The sequence below is a fragment of the Siphateles boraxobius genome, unplaced genomic scaffold, assembly GCF_051911475.1.
Source record: "Siphateles boraxobius isolate OS27281-9 unplaced genomic scaffold, OSU_SipBor_1 33, whole genome shotgun sequence".
Taxonomy (NCBI): domain Eukaryota; kingdom Metazoa; phylum Chordata; class Actinopteri; order Cypriniformes; family Leuciscidae; genus Siphateles; species Siphateles boraxobius.
The window spans coordinates 10,770,502-10,791,296 of NW_027508953.1; the positions used below are offsets into that span (position 1 = coordinate 10,770,502).

The 20,795-nt window shown below is 37.0% G+C and overlaps 1 protein-coding gene across 2 annotated transcripts; it reads right to left on the minus strand.

Moving 5' to 3' along the window:
• Window positions 1-1,557: 1,557 nt before the first annotated feature.
• Window positions 1,558-18,961, minus strand: mrpl3 (mitochondrial ribosomal protein L3). 2 transcript variants are annotated; one of them, XM_077195516.1, is made up of 10 exons: window positions 18,727-18,961; window positions 18,260-18,441; window positions 17,757-17,848; window positions 15,127-15,225; window positions 14,406-14,505; window positions 10,460-10,520; window positions 5,836-5,947; window positions 4,324-4,401; window positions 4,059-4,136; window positions 1,558-1,954 (listed from the first exon to the last, which is right to left on the minus strand). In XM_077195516.1, exons 1-10 carry the CDS (start codon window positions 18,819-18,821, stop codon window positions 1,811-1,813), a joined length of 1,041 nt encoding a protein of 346 aa, XP_077051631.1. In that variant the 5' UTR covers window positions 18,822-18,961; the 3' UTR covers window positions 1,558-1,810. The 2 variants fall into 2 exon arrangements, with proteins under 2 accessions (XP_077051631.1, XP_077051632.1); XM_077195517.1 differs by having other exon boundaries at window positions 18,260-18,438; window positions 18,727-18,951.
• Window positions 18,962-20,795: the final 1,834 nt, after the last annotated feature.

Consider the following 20,795-nt stretch of genomic DNA (forward strand, 5'->3'; position numbering starts at 1 on the left):
TGGGGATTTTCAGGCTTTTTCTGTTAGCGAGACATGTATGGACTTCGCTCCTGGTCTGGTCAAGGTGACTTTAAGACCAAGGCCAGGATATGTGCCCGAAGTATTGTCCACATCGTTTCGCTCTCAGGTTTTCAACCTTCATTCTTTCCATCCTCCTCCTTTTGTTTCTGAGGAAGACAGGAAGCTGCGTTTGCTCTGCCCTGTCCAAGCGTTGAAGTTCTACGTAGATCACTCTAGCGGTTGGAGAAAATCTTGTCAGCTCTTGGTATGTTTTGGTGCTGGCCGCCTCGGGCTTGCCACATCGAAGCAGAGAATTTCCCACTGGGTTACAGAGGCTATTTCACTGGCATATGAGGTGCGCGGTCTGCCTTCAACTCTTAACATCCGGGCACATTCCACCAGAAGTGTGGCTTCCTCTCAAGCACTTTTTTTGATCGCTGTACTAGTTACGGCAGCGCTTAGATCTATCTATCGATCTATCTATCTATCTATCTATCTATCTATCGATCTATCTATCTATCTATCTATCTATCTATCTATCTATCTATCTATCTATCTATCTATCTATCTATCTATCTATCTATCTATCTATCTATCTATCTATCTATCTATCTATCTATCGTAATTTCACTTAGTTAACCAATTAACAGGCTATTGCTGTAAAATATTTTTCCTTTTTCCATTAAAATAAAACTTCTGGTCAAATAACATTTACAAAAGGTTGTTAGTTTGAGTACATTTTTGTTTTGTTGCTGTACATCCAGAAAATGGCCACAAGCTGTATCCATTACAATGCTGGTATCTTTAGAAAAAGACAAATAGGATGGGAGAAGAAAACATACATGAAGTGTTTACGTGACCTTTCTACAATGCTGTATACGGCTGTGTAACAAACAGTGTTTGAGGGCTTTGGACTCTAATGTAGCCACTCCATCCACACTCGTTCCCTTCATCAGTCAGTGAGCTTTAACTCATGCAACATTAATGCCTTGATTTATTCCCCTCACTTAGAGAGAGAGGGAGAAATGTCAACCATTGTCAGCATCTATTCATCCTTCCGTCTGCGCCTCCTCCTCCCGGTCTCTTTTCTAATGCACAGAGGTCAGCACAGTGTGTCCCATCAGGGTAACCTTACACAGTTTTGCTGTCAGTTTGATGTATTTGCAACTTCATGTCCATAAAGCAGATTGTCAAATAAGTCCAGAAATGCTGACAACTCTTACATACGCGTTCACAAAAATAAACAACTTATAATAATAATGAGGTTAGGTAATTAATAAATAGTTTAGATGATTTAATTACAGGTGAGCTTCAGAAAAACACTATCAAATTAAAAGAGTAGATTTATCACATTTATCAAATGTTTTGAACTCACACAAATTGAAATGTGTGCATGCAGCTTAGTTTAATATTAAGTTTATTTTAAAGTATTAATGTTGAGTATCCTCTAGTTTTACAGTGATTGTCAAATGTATAACTCTTCGTATTTCTTTAATACCAAATGTGTGTGTTTGTGTTTTAATGCTACAACATATGAAAATACAAGAAATGCAGAGATTTTAATCAAACAGGTTTTATTGTTTAAATAGACAACTGCGCTTAATACTTTAACATGATCCAGTCTTTATACAGAAATAGACAGTGTTTACTCTGTACGAGAATATTATGTGTACTTGACAAAATCTCGTCTTCAAAAGTCTTTTCAGCTCAGCAAGGCGGAATCCACTAGATGAAAGACCCTGATCAAGGGTCACGTCATGCCCGTGTCCTTTAAACAGGCGTAAGCAAGAAGACTTGTGGGATCACAACCTCATTCAGGCATGGGCTCCCCAAACTGGAACATGTCCTCATCGTAGAGGTCTTCAGGGAGCTCTTCGTCTCCATCAGCAAAGAACGTGGGGAATGGCGGGCTCTTGTTCTTCTCAAACCGAGTGGGCAGAACCGTGTCTCTAACCTGATCGAGTGAATGCAAGCACAACGTTTAGACAACTGGGCAAGAACACTGCCTCAAAGATTATAATGCCGTTTTTACTACACTCGACTAGGTACTATGATGTCATCATTTGCTGAACAAGAAGCACTTTGAGTGTATGCAAGCAAACTCAACGAGACAAAATGCTGACTACATATGATCGATTCACTGATGCACTTTGTACACACGAACGCCTCTGTGCATTGATATTAGGGCTGGACAATAATTCAATATCAATATATATATCGCGATTTTTTTTTTTCGATAACGGTGATATGATTTTTAAACACATTTTCGATATTAGAAATATATATAGCAGCATTTGTCACTGACTGACGTTAGGCGCGCAGCCGTCAGAAAGAGCAGAACACAATTGGCTACTTTCCTGATGACGTACACCACAGACACGCAGCCACTGCTCAGAACAGCGGATCTCCAACGCGACAAGTTTCAGCCACAGAATGAGCGCCCCTGACCGCAATACAAATGTGACTGAACGAGCTTCCACAAGTGAGGAGAAAGCATACGAAATAGTTGATAAGAGAGGAAAGACTAATTCAGTGGTATAAATTCAGTGGTTTTTCGCTGTTTCAGCGTGCTGCAAAATGTGCCGGAGTGTGACTGCCGAGTCCGACTAGCAGCGGGAACACATCAAAAGAGGATCAGGAGATAGACTGTGCCGATGCGCGCGTCCGCGGCCAGGAACGTCGCGTCCACACTCTAAAAATAGCTCACCGAAAGTTCTAATGAGCAGGTATCGCTCCCTGTGTATGTCCTGATGCGCGCACACACACGCACACGATGCGCAGAATCCAGTTCTCTTTCTTTAGCGCTTGTATAATAACACACACATTTATGCCAAAATGTCCTTTTTGTCAATTGTATCCTCACAAGAACAGTCTAAATGAGTTAAATAAAATCTTAAATGAAAGTTAAGAGTAGCCTATGAGAAAATTAAATGCGTAAGATCCTCTCATCAGCGACAGATCTTAAAGGGACAGCAGCCAATTCTGTCTGTCAGTTAAGTTAACCAAAGGACAAAGGGGAACAGAGCAAATTACTCACTGATCTTGTCTAAAGAACGTGTGTAGCTTTAATAAGGATTAATCTATATTTAATTTATAATTTATGCAGTTCAGACTATTTGATAACCTTATTCAATTTCTGTATATTTCAGTTTTATTTACACACAAAACATTAATGGTGAACATTTCTGACTTTATAAAATGATTATCTCAAGTCTTGAAAAAAGTAAGACATTTTTGTTATACATAGTTTAGTAGCCTACTTTTATTTTTGCCAGAATTTATCATTATAATCAACTTAATTATTTCCTGGATTTTGTAACACCATAGTCCCTAAATATATGTAAATGCAGGAAATGGGATTTAAATCGGAAAAAAATTCCCCCATTTTGTGTACCAAATGTTTCACAAATGTTATGGCAAATGTATATTTAAAAACAGAAATGCATTGCCATTTTACATATTACATTGTCATTTTGCATATTACATTTCAAACTGAATATTGCTACCCATATGCTACCCCTTTCATAGTCTTGTAGCAGGTATTGAGAAGAGAATATTATTGTTATGATGGGTTATTTCATTGCTTCATGTAGTTTGTTATGGTGCAGTAGCGAAAGACTCCAGCAGATTTCATAGACTTGGCAAATTCATTTTTCCGAAGATTGTAGGAACAGACATCTGCTATGGGCGTTCTTGGCAGTTTTTCTGAGGCTTTTATATTGTTCATATCGATATCGGAATTATATCGTATCGACCGAAATTAAGAAATATATCGTGATATAAAATTTGGCCATATCGTCCAGCCCTAATTGATATAGATAAATGTTTCAGCATGCTAGCATGCCAAGCTCAGTGCTAGTGTTGGCATGGACAGTACTGTACATGCATCTTTTTAGCTAAATGCTGCTGAAAGTGAAGAAGCAGCAGAGAAGATAAAAGCAAAGATAGAGAAGATAAAAGCAAAGAAGGAGAAGGTCCTTCACCAAAAGATATTCTTCCTGAGGACAAGTACATGAGACTTGGCATACTTGTGAGTGAGTATGTGTGAGGCATTTTACCTTAACAATACAGTTGCGGTGACCCGGTACCGAACCGTTGACGTAGAGGACGTTATACTTGGTGTTCACCCTCCATATCTGCCAGAGAAAAGACCTTAGTGAAACTACAAACAATCACACACAAGTTTTCACTGTGACACCAGGTGACTTTACAGTAGATGCCTCCTAAGCACAAGACATTATAATACAGCAGCTGAGCTTTGAAATTGTGTGTGCTAAATCTAAAAGATACGAAAAGGCATTTTGTGGATTCTCATCAATGTACCTTCAATCCATGAACAGTGTCATATATGTTTCCCATCCTGCCTGGCATCTTCTTTCCTTTGAAAACCTTTGCTGGATCCTGATGGAGAGGAGACAAGTTACTTAACTCATCCATTAACCATTCAAAGAGCATGCTGAGGTCACGCTAAACTCTCTAGAGACCATACAGGACAGTTACGGCACGCTGAAATGACTGATGTGAAACCTCTGAGAAAGTGCTTCAATATCTGAAAATGTTTAAGTGAGAGGGATATATTGTGTTCCTGATAAGAAATTAAATCAGATCCTTCCTAGTATCTCTGTGACAAAATTTCCAATCAGGATTGAACAGCAGCTTCCGTTGCAACAGATCCACCCTCAACAGGAAAAAAAATAAATGCATTATGGATATTTTAGCAGATGCTGATTATCCATAATTACATATACAGTATTTTGAAAGCAATATATAGGCCAATATTAGACACAGATCTACATTTTGATTGCAAAAAAAGATACTTTACGACATCTTTATGCTCTTTAAATGATACCAAAGGTCATATAAAGTGGAAAACTGCTTTTAATTTTAAAACAGGTACAACTGCAGGAAACTTTAAAAAAAAAAATGTTATAAAATCTATACTTATTACTCTATAACTGTTTCCTATCTAGAAGTCCCCCTGTAGTCAATAATTATCACTTAAAACTAATCTTTGTTCACTAAAATGGGATATTTAAATGTTTTTTCTAATTAAATACATTTTTCATGCCTAAAAATTGCTTTACTGTAACTCTAAACCCTTGCGTATCTATGAATATGTAAATTAGACCCGCCTCCACTCACTAACATCAGCTCAGAATACCTGATCCACTAGTTCAACTTTAGTGCTACTTTAGTAAGTGCTACTCAATAGCAAGTGGACATACTGGCTTAATTCAGCCATGTTTGAACCAGAAACTGATTCAGAAGAAGAGAAAGAGTGAATGGTAATGCGTTTTTTTGTATTGCTCTCTACATCGGACACATAACGGTAATTAATGTGATTAGCCTTGGGCTTGACTGTTATCAAACAGCTATACAATGTGTTGCTAATGTTACAAAAACCATGATCCTGTTCACCATCTCATAGTCAGACAGCTGCCTTCTAAAAATCAGCATTAGAAACACTTTGAACAACTTAAATTTTCACCATAGGGGGTCTTTAAATTATTTTAAAATATAGTTTATTCCTGTGATGGCAAAGCTGAAGTTTCAGCATCATTACTCCAGTGTCACATGATCGTTCAGAAATCATTCTAATATGCTGATGACACAAAAATATTACTATGTAATGATTAATATTTTTGTGGATACTTTTTTTGAGGATTCTTTGATGAATAGAAAAGTTCAAAAGTTTTTGTCTAACAATGATTTTGATCAATTTAATGCATACTTGCCGAACTTTCTTTAAAAAAATATATATTACTGATCCCAAACTTCTGAATATTAGTTATTAGCATTAAGTGACACTACAAGTACAGAAATAAAAACACTCACCCCTCCCGGCCCCAGAGCGCCTGGCCTCCTGTGCGTTTTAGTTTGTCCATGGGAAGCTGGCTGACCTTTGAACCCCCAACGTTTCATTACTCCCTGAAAACCCTTGCCAATTCTACAATTAAAAAGATCAACAGTGTAATGCCGTAAAGATGTAAAAAGAACGTTCAGTTAATAAAATGCTGTGTAGCAACATAAGAGATATGTGGATGGAGCTGCAGATAGGCAGGATCTCAGGCATGAAATAGGGCTGACAACTCAGATGCTATGATTAATCAAGAGTTCTTTGAAGCAAGGCTCTCTTCAAAAAAAGGTGATGGGTGTAATTACTTTTAATGTCAAAATACTTCATTTTATTCCAGCTTAATATGTAGAAACAAACAGAAGTCATTTGTGTTTTTATGTGTCAATTATGTAACCACCCTATTTCGGTAAAAATCCATCCACTATTTTTCCCCTTTAATCATAAAAAGTCTCTCAAAACGAGCTATTCAGGTATGCTAAGCATTGTGATGTCATAATATAACAGGCCCTGGCCACGACTGGCGATGGAATCGGCCCATTCTTATTAAAGCTACTAAAGTTATTCAATTAAAAGCAGTGAGTGATTTTCTGTTTTTCTTTTGTTGTTTGATTCACATTAATATCATAGAGGAGCATGTACTGTACATTCAGCGGCAGCCACTTTATACACAGATCTAATATACACATGCGATTTCTTTCCCAGCGGTTTACGTTCACAGACATAACTGACTGTGTTTATGTGAACTGTGTTAATAATTAAATATAATAAATAAATAAACTTTCATGATGACAAAGAACCGCAATGTCACGTGAGCGTAACGGCAATACAGATGATCAAAAACAAACATGTTTTGTTAGTTGATGCCCTTCACGATCTGTAAAGAGTCCGCCCTCTTCTGGAAAGCAGGGTGGGGAGCAGGAGCTCATTTGCATTTAAAGATACACACAAAAACAGAATATTTTTTGATTCCACCCAAAAAGGAATTACAGCATGGTATAATAAATTATCTGTGGGGTAATTTGAACTGAAACTTCACATGCACACTCTGGGGACATATTATTATTATTATTTTTTTATTATTATTTTTTTTTACTTAATAGGTCCACTTTAAAATTCACGATTGCACATATTGCAAAGTATGGTTCTTTTTCTATTATTTAAATAGAAAAATGACAATGAATTACTGTGAATTCCCAAGGATAGTTACTGCTGTTTTATCAATGACCTACAGGCTGGGGTAAGTCTCTCTGCGGTTTCTCAAAGGCCTTTCTCACAGGTATAATCTAGTGATCAAGTGTAAATCTGTGTAGAAAGGAAATCTCAGGCTGATTTACTGCAGAAAGAGCTGAAGTGACTCTCAGCGGAGCCGACCCTGGCACTCGCTCCCTTAGATTCACACACTCATTAATTGATGAGAAGATGAAGCTCTTCAAATTAGATGGAAGGAGGAGGGGAGGGGGTAAAAGGGAAAGAGAGAGATATAGAGATCAGGCCATTTGGGACAGTAGGATGCACGCTTCCACTGACTAAAATATCAGTCAATCTAAAAATTGTGTCACGGTTTGAAAAACGCATCTACCTATCATATAATTTAAGTCAGAGTGTAAAAACATTTCTGCCGAAAAACTTGAATTAAAAATTATTCTAGGAATGAGGGGAAAAAACAATATATGTGGACTTATTTTAATGATCTAAGTGCACAGCGCAAGTGCACTTAGGGCGTGTACGAATCCACTTTTGCTAGTTTAACGACAGGAAAAAATGGTTGGCGCACCCGGTGCATGGTCTAAAAGGGTTGTCCCTATTCTCTTAATGAGTAATGGGTGTGTTTTGGGCGTAACATGCAAAAAACAATTAGTGTAATTTCCCATTCCATTTAAAAGCCAGTTGCGCTAGCACCATGGCGGATTCGCTATTTACATGGCAGAAAGACTGAACGCATCTTCAGAGAGCAAACGGATTTGCTTGTGCGCAAGGCTAAAGAGTGCAAGCAGGCCATCTATTGGGACAAGCCGGAATCCACCATATCTTTATCAGGCATGTGATTGGCTAAGGACAAAAAAGCAGGAAAATATACAGAATTTTTATTTTTGGGTGAACTATCCCGTTAAGGACAAGCGGCTGCACTGTCTCTTTAAGACCTGTACGTGACGCGTCTATACAATAGGTCTATACACACATTTGACAAGGAGATTTCTCTAAATTTTTTCTCGGTTTGCTTTCAGTTTAGACATAACCAACTTTCCTTATGTAAACCTTGTGTGTATTTGAGAGTATTAGCGAAATAAGACTCGAAAGATAACTTAGTCCAGTAACCAGGCGCAGTTAGACATGCTTTTAGTGCATGTGGGCTTCGGGTGTTCGCGCTCAGTAAAGCGCACGTTAGAACAGCGCATCAGCAGTGAATGACATGTTTAACCGGCAAGGCTTTAAAGCAAATGCAAATAATGAACTTTTGTGAACTCACTGAACTGCTGTGTCCCGTTCCTCTACCTTAATATATGATGTGAGTAGGCTATTTGTCGCGTTGTACACTAATGCTGTTGAGACGGAGGCGCCAGAACTGCAACTGATAGAATGCACGATATACATATTTCTACAAAAGCAGTCAGCAGCTTGCTTGGAGCAAGGATCATAGCACAAATTTGAACTATATCGATATATGCGATATAGTCTAATTCCATATCACATTTAAAAATACATCTATATATTTTTTATATCGATATATCGCCCAGCCCCACTGGTGGCCTAACGGCGATGTTCTTGTCAACTGACAACGATACCACTGTAGCACGAGAGTGACTGAGGTACGAAATTGAGCAGGTGAACAAGCTGAACGCAAATACGTCCTTGTTGATACTTGGAAAGGAAGGAAAAATCTGTACGCACGTCAGCCTGTTATGTCCTCATATCCTCTCCTTTTCACTCCGACAGTTACGTGTCTAGTATCTGTAAAACTGCATTTTTTCATCTTAAAAATATATCTAAATTACGTTATATGCTCTCAATGAAAAATGCAGAACAATTGGTTCATGCGTTCATGACATCAAGGCTAGATTATTGTAATGCTCTACTGGGTGGTTGCCCTGCACGTTTAATACATAAACTACAGCTGGTCCAAAATGCAGCCGCTAGAGTTCTTACCAGAACCAGGAAGTACGACCACATTAGCCCGGTTCTGTCAACACTGCATTGGCTCCCTATTAAACATCGCATACATTTTAAAATATTGATGATTACTTAAAAAGCACTAAATGGTTTAGCTCCCCTGTACTTGAGCGAGCTCTTAACGCATTATAGTCCGTTACGTCTATTGCGATCTCAAAATTCTGGCCAGTTGATAATACCTAGAATATCAAAATTCACACAATTCATCCCTGAAGTGCCAGCTTCATCAACACTGTGAAAGCCTCATGGACACCTCAACAAACTCGTCTCCATATCAGCTTGATGAGTCCGACCCACAACCAGATGGAACTGGATAAATATTGTGAAAGTTCTGATCCAATCTGACTTCTGAACTGTAATGCTACCTAAATCATAATTATACACTGTTCGTTTGTTGGCCAAAGGAGGACTGGCCCCCTGACTGCGCCTGGGTTCTCCCAAGGCTTTTTTTCTCCATTCTGTCACCTGATGGAGTTTTGTTTCCTTGCCACTGTCGCCTTTTTCGCCTTTCTTCGCATTTGTTGCCATTGGCTTTTGGCTTGCTTAGTTGGGGACATTTCATTTTATATTTAAAAATATTATTACAACATTATTTTCCTGTTATCTCTGTAAAGCTGCTTTGAAACAATCTGTATTGTAAATAGCCCTATATAAATAAAGGTGTCTTGACTTTTACATTGTAATCCTTTTATTTGTAATAATTGCATGTCTGTGTGCTGCTGTGCATCCCTGTGTGTGTAATAAGCAGAGTGTACGTGCATTGTGGACCCGCCTATAGGCGCACATTACTAACGCGCTCTTTAAATAACAAAAAAAATATTGCAGCATTGACTTTAGACCAGGATTTTGTTGGTCAAGTGTGTAGTCTATTTCAGTTGCCTCAAAAGAGCAACACGCCAACAATGCGCCTGAACACACCTCGTTTTCAGACCAGCAAGCCCATGGGCGAACAAATGGGCGCAAATGCATTAGCTATTTAAACAACATGGCGCAGGACGTGAAAATGATAACTGTGTCGGGCTGAAACTAGCAACAAACACTTGCGTAGCACCTGACGCTGCATTGCGCCAGGTGTATGATAGGGCCCATGTTGTTGGTTTGATCATCAATGAAACATCATACATGTTAGTATCACTAAATGGAAATTCAAAAAATAATGGCAGATACATTCCCCATCTTCCCCTGGTTGAGCAGACAGAGAGTCCTATCCCAAACTCACACCACTGGTTGAGCCAATGTTACAATGCTGGGCTGGTCAAACAAACAATTTTTTTTGATCGAGCCATATTGTTTAAAGGTCGGGAGAATCTACAAATGGATTATTTATAGTTTTATAGTCTCTAAAATATTAAGCTGGAATATATAAGAAAATTACATCACAACTTAAAAGGTGTGACTAATTTGTGTGTGTGTGTGCGTTTATATTTCACTCACGTTTTCGCTGTGACGTCCACATATTGTCCTGGACGGAAGTGAGCTGCATAGAGAGGAGTGCCTAGATAAAACAAAAAATACAAAACATAAAAACACGAACACAATGTCATATGGTTTAAAACGCAAACATCATAAGGTTTATTCACTCAAACGTGTAATTAAAGGTATAAAGCTGAAACAACTTATTTTCTTTATCCGGCAAGAGTAAAGAGTTGGTGATTTTATTCCAGTTCACATGACTACGCAGAAGCGATAAAAAAATGACGGCCAGACGAGTTATTTGTTGAAGTCAATTGGTAAAGAAAGACTACACGCCTGCGCACATATACATTCAAACCCGCATACCTATAGACTATACCATATAGCATACCTATAGTAATTTGCATGTGCACGCCATCAGCGTTTTCACAGGTTCGCGTTTTAGAAGTTAGTGTAGAGATTAGGGCTGTGCCAGTAAACTTGACAACCGCACCACAGCGGTTGTAAAGCGCCACTGCGGTGATGAGTGAAGCACAAAGCTTTGTTTATAAAATAAATAATAGGTTAGAAATTAAATTCTGGTTTGTGATCTGGTCACCCGATTATCAGCGAATTTAACAATAGTCCATTAGTTATTCCATAATTGAAAGCTTGAATTGTCTACTTTTAAACAAAACAATTCAAAACGAAAAGAAACCCACTAGCCAACTCTCTGCTTATGTAATCCGTAAGAAATGTGCATTCTCTCTATAGGCGCATTCACTGTGAAGATGACGAGTCAGCATTGTCAACTTCATCTTTGCAGCCAACACTGATACAGAAAACACTAGTTTAAAAATAAACAATTAAAATGTCTTCTTGCACATTCATAATCATTACTTTTGCCAGTTCTTTGTGACAGATGTTATGTGCTTTATTGGCACCGTCACCCTCTGAACGCGTCACCACTGAAAACATGGAGATTTTATTTTAGAGAATAATCGCACAACCTATTCGATATTCTATAATAAAATAGGGCTGAACGATTATGGAAAATAATCTAATTGCGATTTTTTTTAACCAATATTGCGATTGCGATTTAATATGCGATTACTTTTTAAGTTCTTTACCTTCTGTATTAGTCGACAAAGACAAGCAATAAATCATTGTACAGTAGGGATGGGAATCTTTAGGCAGCTCATGATCCGATCTACTTTTTTTCTTATTAATTAATCTTAATAACACTTAAAATATGTATATAATTACATGTGTAAATATACATACTTAAAAAAATATAATATATATATATATATAAACACATTTAATTAAACCAATTACATGTTAATAATTTTAAATAGGCTATAAACTAATATAGCTTCAAAATATAAGAGCTAGTAAATAAAGAGGAACAAAAAAAAACATTACAAGCAATAAACAAAGAGTGCTTTCAGTATTTAAAAGTAGGCTGTCTGAACGTTTTCCATTCAAGAGCTGGAGTGATTCCCCCCTCAGTTTAGATACGATAAGCTGAATTCACACTAATGCACATATCTCTTTTGAAATTGTAAATGTGGTTTGTCTTGTTGGGTTAAGATATAACTGACCGTGTTTACATTAATTTTGCGTCATAAAAGCATTTTGAGATGCAAGTACATTTAACCAGTCGCTCACAGCCCCATGCACGAGCGCTCTTCACAAAGCGCGCGTACGTTTTTTAAAATGAAAGCAGCTTTCTCAGTGATTTTTATATTTTTAATATTTAAGCCAACTGCATTCCAAAAGACATAAATAATGCCTTTGTGGAGCAGTTGTAAGGAAAATTCCGGCGGCCAAGACCGCGCACTGCATGCATCAAAGCGGCAAAACCTGTGCAATGAAGCCCGCGACTGTCCTTGTAATTCGCTTAAACCCCGAACTTTATGGAAGATTATATTTCGGAAGGTTTGAGCAGTGTCGTGTGTGTGTGTGTGTGTGTGTGTGTGTGTGTGTGTGTGTGTGTGTGTGTGTGTGTGTGTGTGTGTGTGAGAGAGAAATTAGAAACAAGCAGAATACGGTTGTTTCTAAAGCACGTGCAGCGTCATCACGCATCTGTGTTTAAAAACTAAGCTCAGACTCGATTCTGAAATTCTCTGAATCGATCCAGAATTGTTGGAGAGAGAATAAATAACACAATATCACATACATTAAAAATAAACTGTTCTTTCCTGTATGCCAGACCTATATGCGTAGCGTGCCAAGTTGATGCTTGATCTGCAGACAGACTGCTTTTCTCTCGCGTCACGTGACCAGTGTAATCGCAGCTTTTGCGGTTACAAAATCGTGTTTCATCATATCGCGATATTATCGCAAATGCAATGAATCGTTCAGCCCTATAATAAAATCAACTAATCGAATATTTAAAAAATCGTGACTCATTCCTGCATGGAATCTCTTGTTTCTTTTCCCAAATCTTCAGTCACGTCTCACCCATTTTAGAAGGGGATGTTGTATTACAAATGTATTAAATGTTTAATTTAGGTTCCAATACAATAGTATATAAACTGAGAAAGTTTAGTAGACTGAATTTAGCATTTGAGTTATAAATGATGATATCAGAGTTATCAGGAAGAGAGTCCGGCCAATCCTGTTTTCTGTATTTGTCAGATTACTGCTCTGTATTCAGCCTGCCATTCCTGTTTTTGAATCTCACTGTTTGAATAGTTGATATGCTGATTGGATTAGGATTGGTAACGCTCTCAGTCTAGTTCCGGTTTCCGAAACCTGTATACTTCATTTACATGCTTTGTTCAAGATAGTCTCCACCTCTATGTAAATCCCTCCCCCTTGAAAGGTAAAAAACACTGTGCTTAAGCTATTGAGTTTAGACTTGGATGACTACTGCATTGTAACAGCAAAGTCCTCAATAAAGAGTAACTTCTGCTTTGAAAGATATCCCAATGTCTCCTGGTCTCTGAAGGAAAAGTTTCCAACAGGGATTACAAAGGTTTCTTCCTTTGGTTCGCTTTTAATTAGGCCTATACTATTCGCATTCTTTACTGTGGTAAAGTAGAAAAACGCTGTAGAACAGATAGCCTACATTTTTACTTGCACGTCAAATTCTTTTTCCTAACAAAGTTTGTACTTGTTATTAGACACTGGTACGGTGCGTTTTTTTGTAAACCGCATTTGTAAACCACATTTCACACACGTGGGTGATTTTAGTTTCGTTTTCTCTGGCAGCGCAAAATCAAACATAGCTTAAATTTCTTGCCCTTGTGGAAGATAAAATTCACTCTTCAGGTCTTTTACAAGTAAAAAAAAAAATATATATCAGAAAAGAGATCGATGGTCTCTTTCCTGCTCGTGTCCCACATCCATCTAAAAGCGCGGAACGGTATAGGCTATATGGCGCGTCTTTGAGATGAAATATAAAAAGGTTTTTTGTTTTTATATTTAACTATTAGCCTATATTATTTAAGTTACCATTATTTACTGATATTTATGTCAATGCTTTACAGGCTTTAGTGTGTTGTTTATTTGACGGAATTGCTGAAATAAACACTTTGTTGCTCAAATAAACACTAAAAATTTCAAAACAACCCCCCAACCACCGCGGGTAAAAAACTGCCACCGTCACAGCCCTTGCAGAGATAACTTTTTTATTCAACATTTTTCAAGGCTTGCACCTTGGAACCTATTTCAAGGTGTGCGTTCTCGAGCCACCAGGCACTGTTGTTGTGCAAGTTAGCGGATCAGAGCGCGTTAGGGGTTCTCTGTTAGAACGGTTGTGTAAGTGGCCTCTAAGTTAATAACTAATGATCTTTGCAACGGAAGTGAATCAATCAAAACTAACTTTAGCTGGACAATACTTCTAGTGCACTTTATTCTACAGCTGCTGTAAAGCCATTACAATCTCTGTTACTTTAATTTCCTATTATCACTGTAAAACTGTTTTGAAACAATCTATATTGTTAAAAGCGCTATATAAATGAAGGTGAATTGGCGTTACCTGGTTTGATGATGCTGTTGTCTGACACACAAAATGTGGTGAGTTTCTGTTTGGGAGGAACTCCTGCATTCCGGAAAATCTCTAAATATCCCTCTGGCCTCTGAGGGAAAGACAGATTGACTTTCAGTTGCTTCAAGTAATTTACTAACTTGAATAATCCTTAAAACAGAGAAAGGGATAAGAAAAAGAAAACACATAAAACCTAAACTGCTCTGCTGTGTTTTGGGAGTTGACTGACTGCAAAGAGACTGAAGGCTCAGACTGAAGGTCAGGACAATTGACAATTACACTTCAAGCAGCACTTTGTGGCAGATGTCAAATATAGACAGATAACACACAGACACACACACTAGCTTACTGACAAAGAACTTTTAAAAAAAGGGACTCAGAGCAAAGTTTTTTTTTAAAATTAAAATATTTTTAATGAAAATATTTTTTGTCCATTATATTTTAGATAGGTCCCCCACACACACACACACACACACACACACACACACACACACACAAAAGGTGACCTCTGTATCTACTAGTCAGTATTTCTCTCCAGGAGCTCTTCAGGTCTTATTATACTTCCTCTCCACAGAAACAGAACAGCTCTAGTCTATTATCATGTTCCAGAGAGGTCGAGGATCGCCAGAAAGGTGAAGAAACAAGAGTTCGTTATGAGTGTGTGGATAAGATCAGTCTTATTGGAAAAACATTAAAGACATTTCTAACTCACATGAAACGGAGAGACGTTTTTTCCACCCACGATCAGAGCTGCTGTGTTCCCATTATACTCTTCCTTTGATAGATGTTTCACCACATGACAGTCCTGCACCTAAGAGAGAGAGATTTGGGTGTGATAAAATTATAAACAGATTAGTATCAAGATATAAGAAAAATCAAATTTAAAAATGTAATTTGATAGTTAATCTCATAACAATCAACACACTTTCAGCTGCATTTCAAGACACTACACAACATGACTGCCAGAGAAAGTTCTGATGAGAGTTTTTGAAACTTAACCATACTATGTAAAGTCTTTTTGTTTCAGATTATTCGAATTTTTCAAAAAGTGACTGATTTGTTATTAATTTGATTCTCTCTCTCTCTCTCTCTCTCTCTCTCTCTCTCTCTCTCTATATATATATATATATATATATATAAATATAAATATAAAGTACTGTGCAAAAGTCTTGTGCACGTTAGTATTTTTACCCACCAAAAAATGGTTAAGCCTGTTATTTATACCTTTTGCTGTAGAGTGTCAGTAGGAAATATCAGTTTACATTTCCAAACAAGAACTGGAGCAACGACGCTTGAAGAAACCGACCAGCAAAGTTACTTGAAAAACTATGCACAAGGGTGGCCACACTAAATATTAATTTGATTTAGTTATTCATAAATAAATTCTATTTATGACATTGTCTTCTAAAATGTTTCACAGTACTGTAACTTTGCAGCTAGGTTTCTTCAAGTGTCTTGGAGACATTGTTCTTTTGGATTTAGTCTGTCTCAGTTACTTCATGAAATCACCTTCATGACTCAATGATGGTGAGTTTAGATCTCTGTGTTGAACATATCAGCTGTTGTCAAACTGCTTGTGCAAACAAAAATCTCACTGGATTATTACAATTCATTTAAAAAAGGAAGTATGGAAATGTAAACTGATATTTTCTTTTGAAACACTACAGCAAAAGATATAAATAACCTTTTTTCTTTTAAATACTAACATGCTTAAGTCTTCTGCACAGTAATGTTTATATTACAACACACATGCATATTTTACTTATTGTTTTACGTGAGGAATATGGGGTTAGAATTGTAGCATTATTCCAGAGAAATAGATTAAGATCCACTAATAAATGTAAAGATTTTCACAAAGATTAATAAATAAAATGAGATTTGCAAATAATTTTTTTTACAAATGTGTTTTGTTTCACGAACAAAACTCTGCCTGGCATTCATTTGTAGATCCCGCACACTTCTAGCATCAAGACGTGCAGACAAATACACAAATAAGTGGACTCCACCCACTGTTTACTCAATCCAATAACATTACTGCCCCATTGCGCTGACCAATCATAGCACGCTCTCGCTACAACCAATCACGTTTGGCTTTACACTTGGGCCAGGAACAGATTAATTTTGCACCAGTGAAAGGAACTGTATTGCCTTTTAAAGCACACTCGCGTTGACGACATATAGGACATATCATGTATAATACCAAATATAAGATCAAATGTGACGTATGAGTACAGTATGAGTCTCACTGCAGCTGTACTTGAGTTTTGAGAGTGTATAATGTATGTTGTGTGACAGTATTTTCACCTAATACACAAACTCACAGTATCAGCATAGTTTTATTTAATGCCATGTCAGCATCTGTGGCTATCTTCATGGCAACAACTGAATTACAAAATACAAGAGTTACATATACAAAATAAAAACCAAGCAACACAAACTCACATGTTTATCACAAGGTTGAACAAGTTATTCATTAGTCAGCTACTTATTAATGCTTTTCTGTTCCATCTTGAATAACGTGACGTTCCCATAACAGATATCAAGTGCCGTTTCTCTGGCCTTTTCAAAGGCTCATAAAATATAATACTGTAGCTTGGCTTGATACACAGTCTAATGGTATGACCAAATCCAAATTTTAAACATCTTTTTTAAACATCTGATCAAAGTTATTTCAGGGCAAGACCACAAAAGCAAATTTTGCACACTGTGATTGATTGGAGCGAGAGCCGGCTATGATGGGTCAGAGCAATGGGGCCGTTATCGGATTGGCTTAAGTAGACGGTGGGTGGAGTCCACTTATTTGTGGATTTGTCTGCACGTCTTGACGCTAGAAGTGTTAAAAAAACCACAAATGCATGCTGGGATCTACAAATGCACAAGAAGCAATTCACAAATGTGTGCAGAAATTCACAAATGCACAGAAAGCGGTTCACAAATGCACAGGAAAAAATGAATACAAATGAATGCCAGGCAGAGTAGTGTTTGTGACATAAAACATTTGTATATTTTTTTTTGCTTGCAAATCTCATTTTATTAATTGGTGAATTTCATTTAATTTTTGTTAAACACTTTACGTTTTTGTGGATATTATTAATCTATTAATTTGTGAATAGATTAATATAAGAAATACAGGTGCATTAATTTTACAATAATACAATTGAATTTCTTCCCTTTCACTTAACAATATGGCTTTTAAACCTGAAAACTGAGGGAAGACTTTTGTGTTTCTCTGTATAATTGACATTTTTTTTAAATTTTATTCTACATCTTATACATAAAAGATCTATAACATTGATGTAATCTCCTCCTCTGTAATAAAATGATGAACTTTATACTGTTTACCTGTAGCATGGTAACCACATGTCTCTCTCCAGATTTGGTCCACACAGGCATCATTCCAAGTTTAACAGCCAAAAGACCGACTCTCCGACTCCCTAAGGACATGCAGATTACAAATCAATACAACCACAAAAACTGAAGTATCAATCAAGCATCAGTGTAAACAACCCTGCAGGCTGACCAGACCAGAGAAGAAATGACAACCACATAAGACTTCTTGTGTTGTGACCCAAGTCAAGTATTTGAGTTTATTGCCATATCAGCATCACCGGCTATTGCATGGCAGATTCATATTTAACATTTAACAACATCATATCACAAATACAATATAATGAAAACAAACATTTTATAAAATTCAACTTTTTTCTCTCAAAATAAGTACATGTACAATATGAGTACAATTATATAAAATAAAATTTAAATGTGCTTGTGCTAAAAATATATTTTTAAGTTTTTCTGGATCTATAAATAAGTCCTTAAAAGTTTGTGCGTGTGACCTGACCCACCTTCCACCCACTCATGTCTGGGCCAGGGTTCATCCTTGAGGGGATTGAGTTTGTCTGCGGTCAGTTGTTTGTATTCATCTGTAATAATCTTCTTCAGAAATGAAGCATTATCTTCTGTGAGGTGTTCATCCCACCATGTGTTCGTCCGATGCGTCCTTACACAATGAATGACAGGAGTTCTGCTGAGATATAAAAAAAACAGCGGCATGATAGTAAATATCATTTTAAAAAGTGATACGTCTGACAGTTAGACTATATAAAATTGTTAAATGTGATCCTACTTACCAATACACCTAAATAATAAGATTTGCTTTATATGCACACCAATTCAAACTCAAAATGATTGATATCAAAGCATATGGTATATGTGAGATTTACACGATCTTGAGGTAGAGATTACATTCTTTTATGATAACATTTGTTTTTTCATTTAAGTTAATAACTTTAAGTTAATCAAATAACGTTACCTCTGCAGCGCTGCTCCAGTTCGGCTAACGATTACTGGCGCTCCTCTTAGCAAACCATCGGCAAGACTAATAAACCTACACGTCAACGCTGTCATTTTTATTATTTACAAAATTATCATACAACAGCTCAAATTATTCAGCCAGATCCCATCATTGTACTCAACATGCCAGTCTCGTGTGGTTTGTCCTGCAGTAGAATGTCATTCCTTCAACTTCCGGTGTTACAAAGAAATACGGTCGCTGGTTTCTCCTGCTTCAAAATATTGTTCCTCTAGTCTAAATTATTAGTTCCCTGAGCACTCAGTAGTGTGTAATTTTTGTTGTTGTTGAAAGCAAAATAATAATTTATCATTTACAGGTCTGTTGTAAATTCTTAGTACTTACCAGCCTAAACGTGTTTGTTGGTCTCTCAGTATGATCTGTTGATTTAAAACAATAAAACGTAGTTAATATAGGCTAGATTCTGCAACACCAACCAAACTTCATAATAACATACAATAAAGAAGTAGGCTAATCATGTGATATTGTTTTAAATTGTAACATTTTTTTTTAAATGGTTTCTTACAATGAAAAATATAATTTATTAATCTGATCACATGAATAAACATTGTTTGACTAAGCAGTTGTTACATCCTAGAAATTGGACCAGCTTTCTTAGTCCCTTGAACAGTAACTCTGGTTACTGCCATAAAATAAACCACATTTTTCATTTTACAATTGCATTTCCATTCACTCTCAAAACGAATTATTTAAAAAAAAAAATTGTCACCATTACTCACCGTTAAGTTGTTCCAAACCTGTATACGTGGCTTTCTTCTGCTGAACACAAAGGAAGATATTTTAAAGAATGTTGGTAACCAGACAGTTGACGGTGGCCATTGACTTAGGGGAATAAAATACTATGGAATTCAATGGCCACCGTCAACTGTCTGGTTACCGACATTCTTTACAATATCTTCTTTTGTGTTCACTGGTTACTGAGATTCTTCAAAATATCTTCTTTTGAGGACAACTTGAGGGTGAGTAAAATGATGACAACATTTTCATTTTTGGACAAACAATCCCTTTAATAGGTCTACGTAAAATGCATTTGGAGAATCTCATTGTTTATCCTGCACAAGCTTGATCAAAGTTCAACCAGGACTTAATGCATCCTGTCCAATTGCAGTTGAAGCAGGAAAACATCTCAGGTTACGATTGTAACCATAGTTCCCTAAGTAGGGAACGAGACGATGCGTCAATGACAATTTGGGGAAGCCCCTTGCGTGATTGCGTCTGAAGCACATGTGTCAACTAGTCCAATGGCGAGAGTGAACGTCACGGGTTGGTGACGTCATGACCAGGAAAGTATAAATAGCTGCAAGAACCTGTCGTGTTAAACTGTCATGACATGAGAACTCTAGACCCCGGGGTATCCATGTCTAGGTCATAAAATCTGACAAAGGTAAGCAACGAGGACCAGCCAGCTGCATCACAAACTTCTTGAATGGACACCCCAGAAATTAGGGTCTTGGAGGCCGTTATAACCCTAGTAGAATGGGCTCTAGTGGCCAAAGGTGATGGCTGACCCCAAACCTCATACGCAAGAGAGATAGCCTCAACTTTCCACTTGCTAACCATCTGCTTGAATGCATGAAGGCCTTTCTTAGGGGGCCTAAAGCAGAGGTGGAAAGAGTAATAAAATATTCTACTCAAGTAAAAGTACTAATACTTCAATGAAATTTTACTTAAGTACAAGTAAAAGTACCGGTCTAAAAATCTACTCAAGTAAAAGTAAAAAGTAGCTTATTTAAAATTGACTCAGAGTAAAAGTTACTGAGTTACTTTTTTAACAGCGGGGGTGGGGTGGGGGACCCTCCCGTGTAGGGTTGTAATGGTATAAGATTTTCACAGTATGGTAACGTCTCAGAAAATATCACGGTTTACAGTATTAATAAATTGTTAAATAAATAAACTGTATTATTAAATTATGGGTATTATTATTATTATCATCAGTTAAAATGACAGTTAAATTAATGAAAACAGGATTTTTTTTTTTGGTTGAACAAATGCTTTTATTATAACAAACT

What these genes read in the sequence shown, in the direction of transcription:
- mrpl3 (XM_077195516.1), bottom strand. Translation starts at nt 18,821, where the DNA reads ATGACAGCGTTGACGTGTAGGTTTATTAGTCTTGCCGATGGTTTGCTA. An exon ending in AAAACGTCTCTCCGTTTCAT is followed by an intron (nt 14,506 to 15,126) that starts GTGAGTTAGAAA and finishes TCTTTCCCTCAG; the next exon opens with AGGCCAGAGGGATATTTAGA. An exon ending in GTGGACGTCACAGCGAAAAC is followed by an intron (nt 5,948 to 10,459) that starts GTGAGTGAAATA and finishes TTTTAATTGTAG; the next exon opens with AATTGGCAAGGGTTTTCAGG.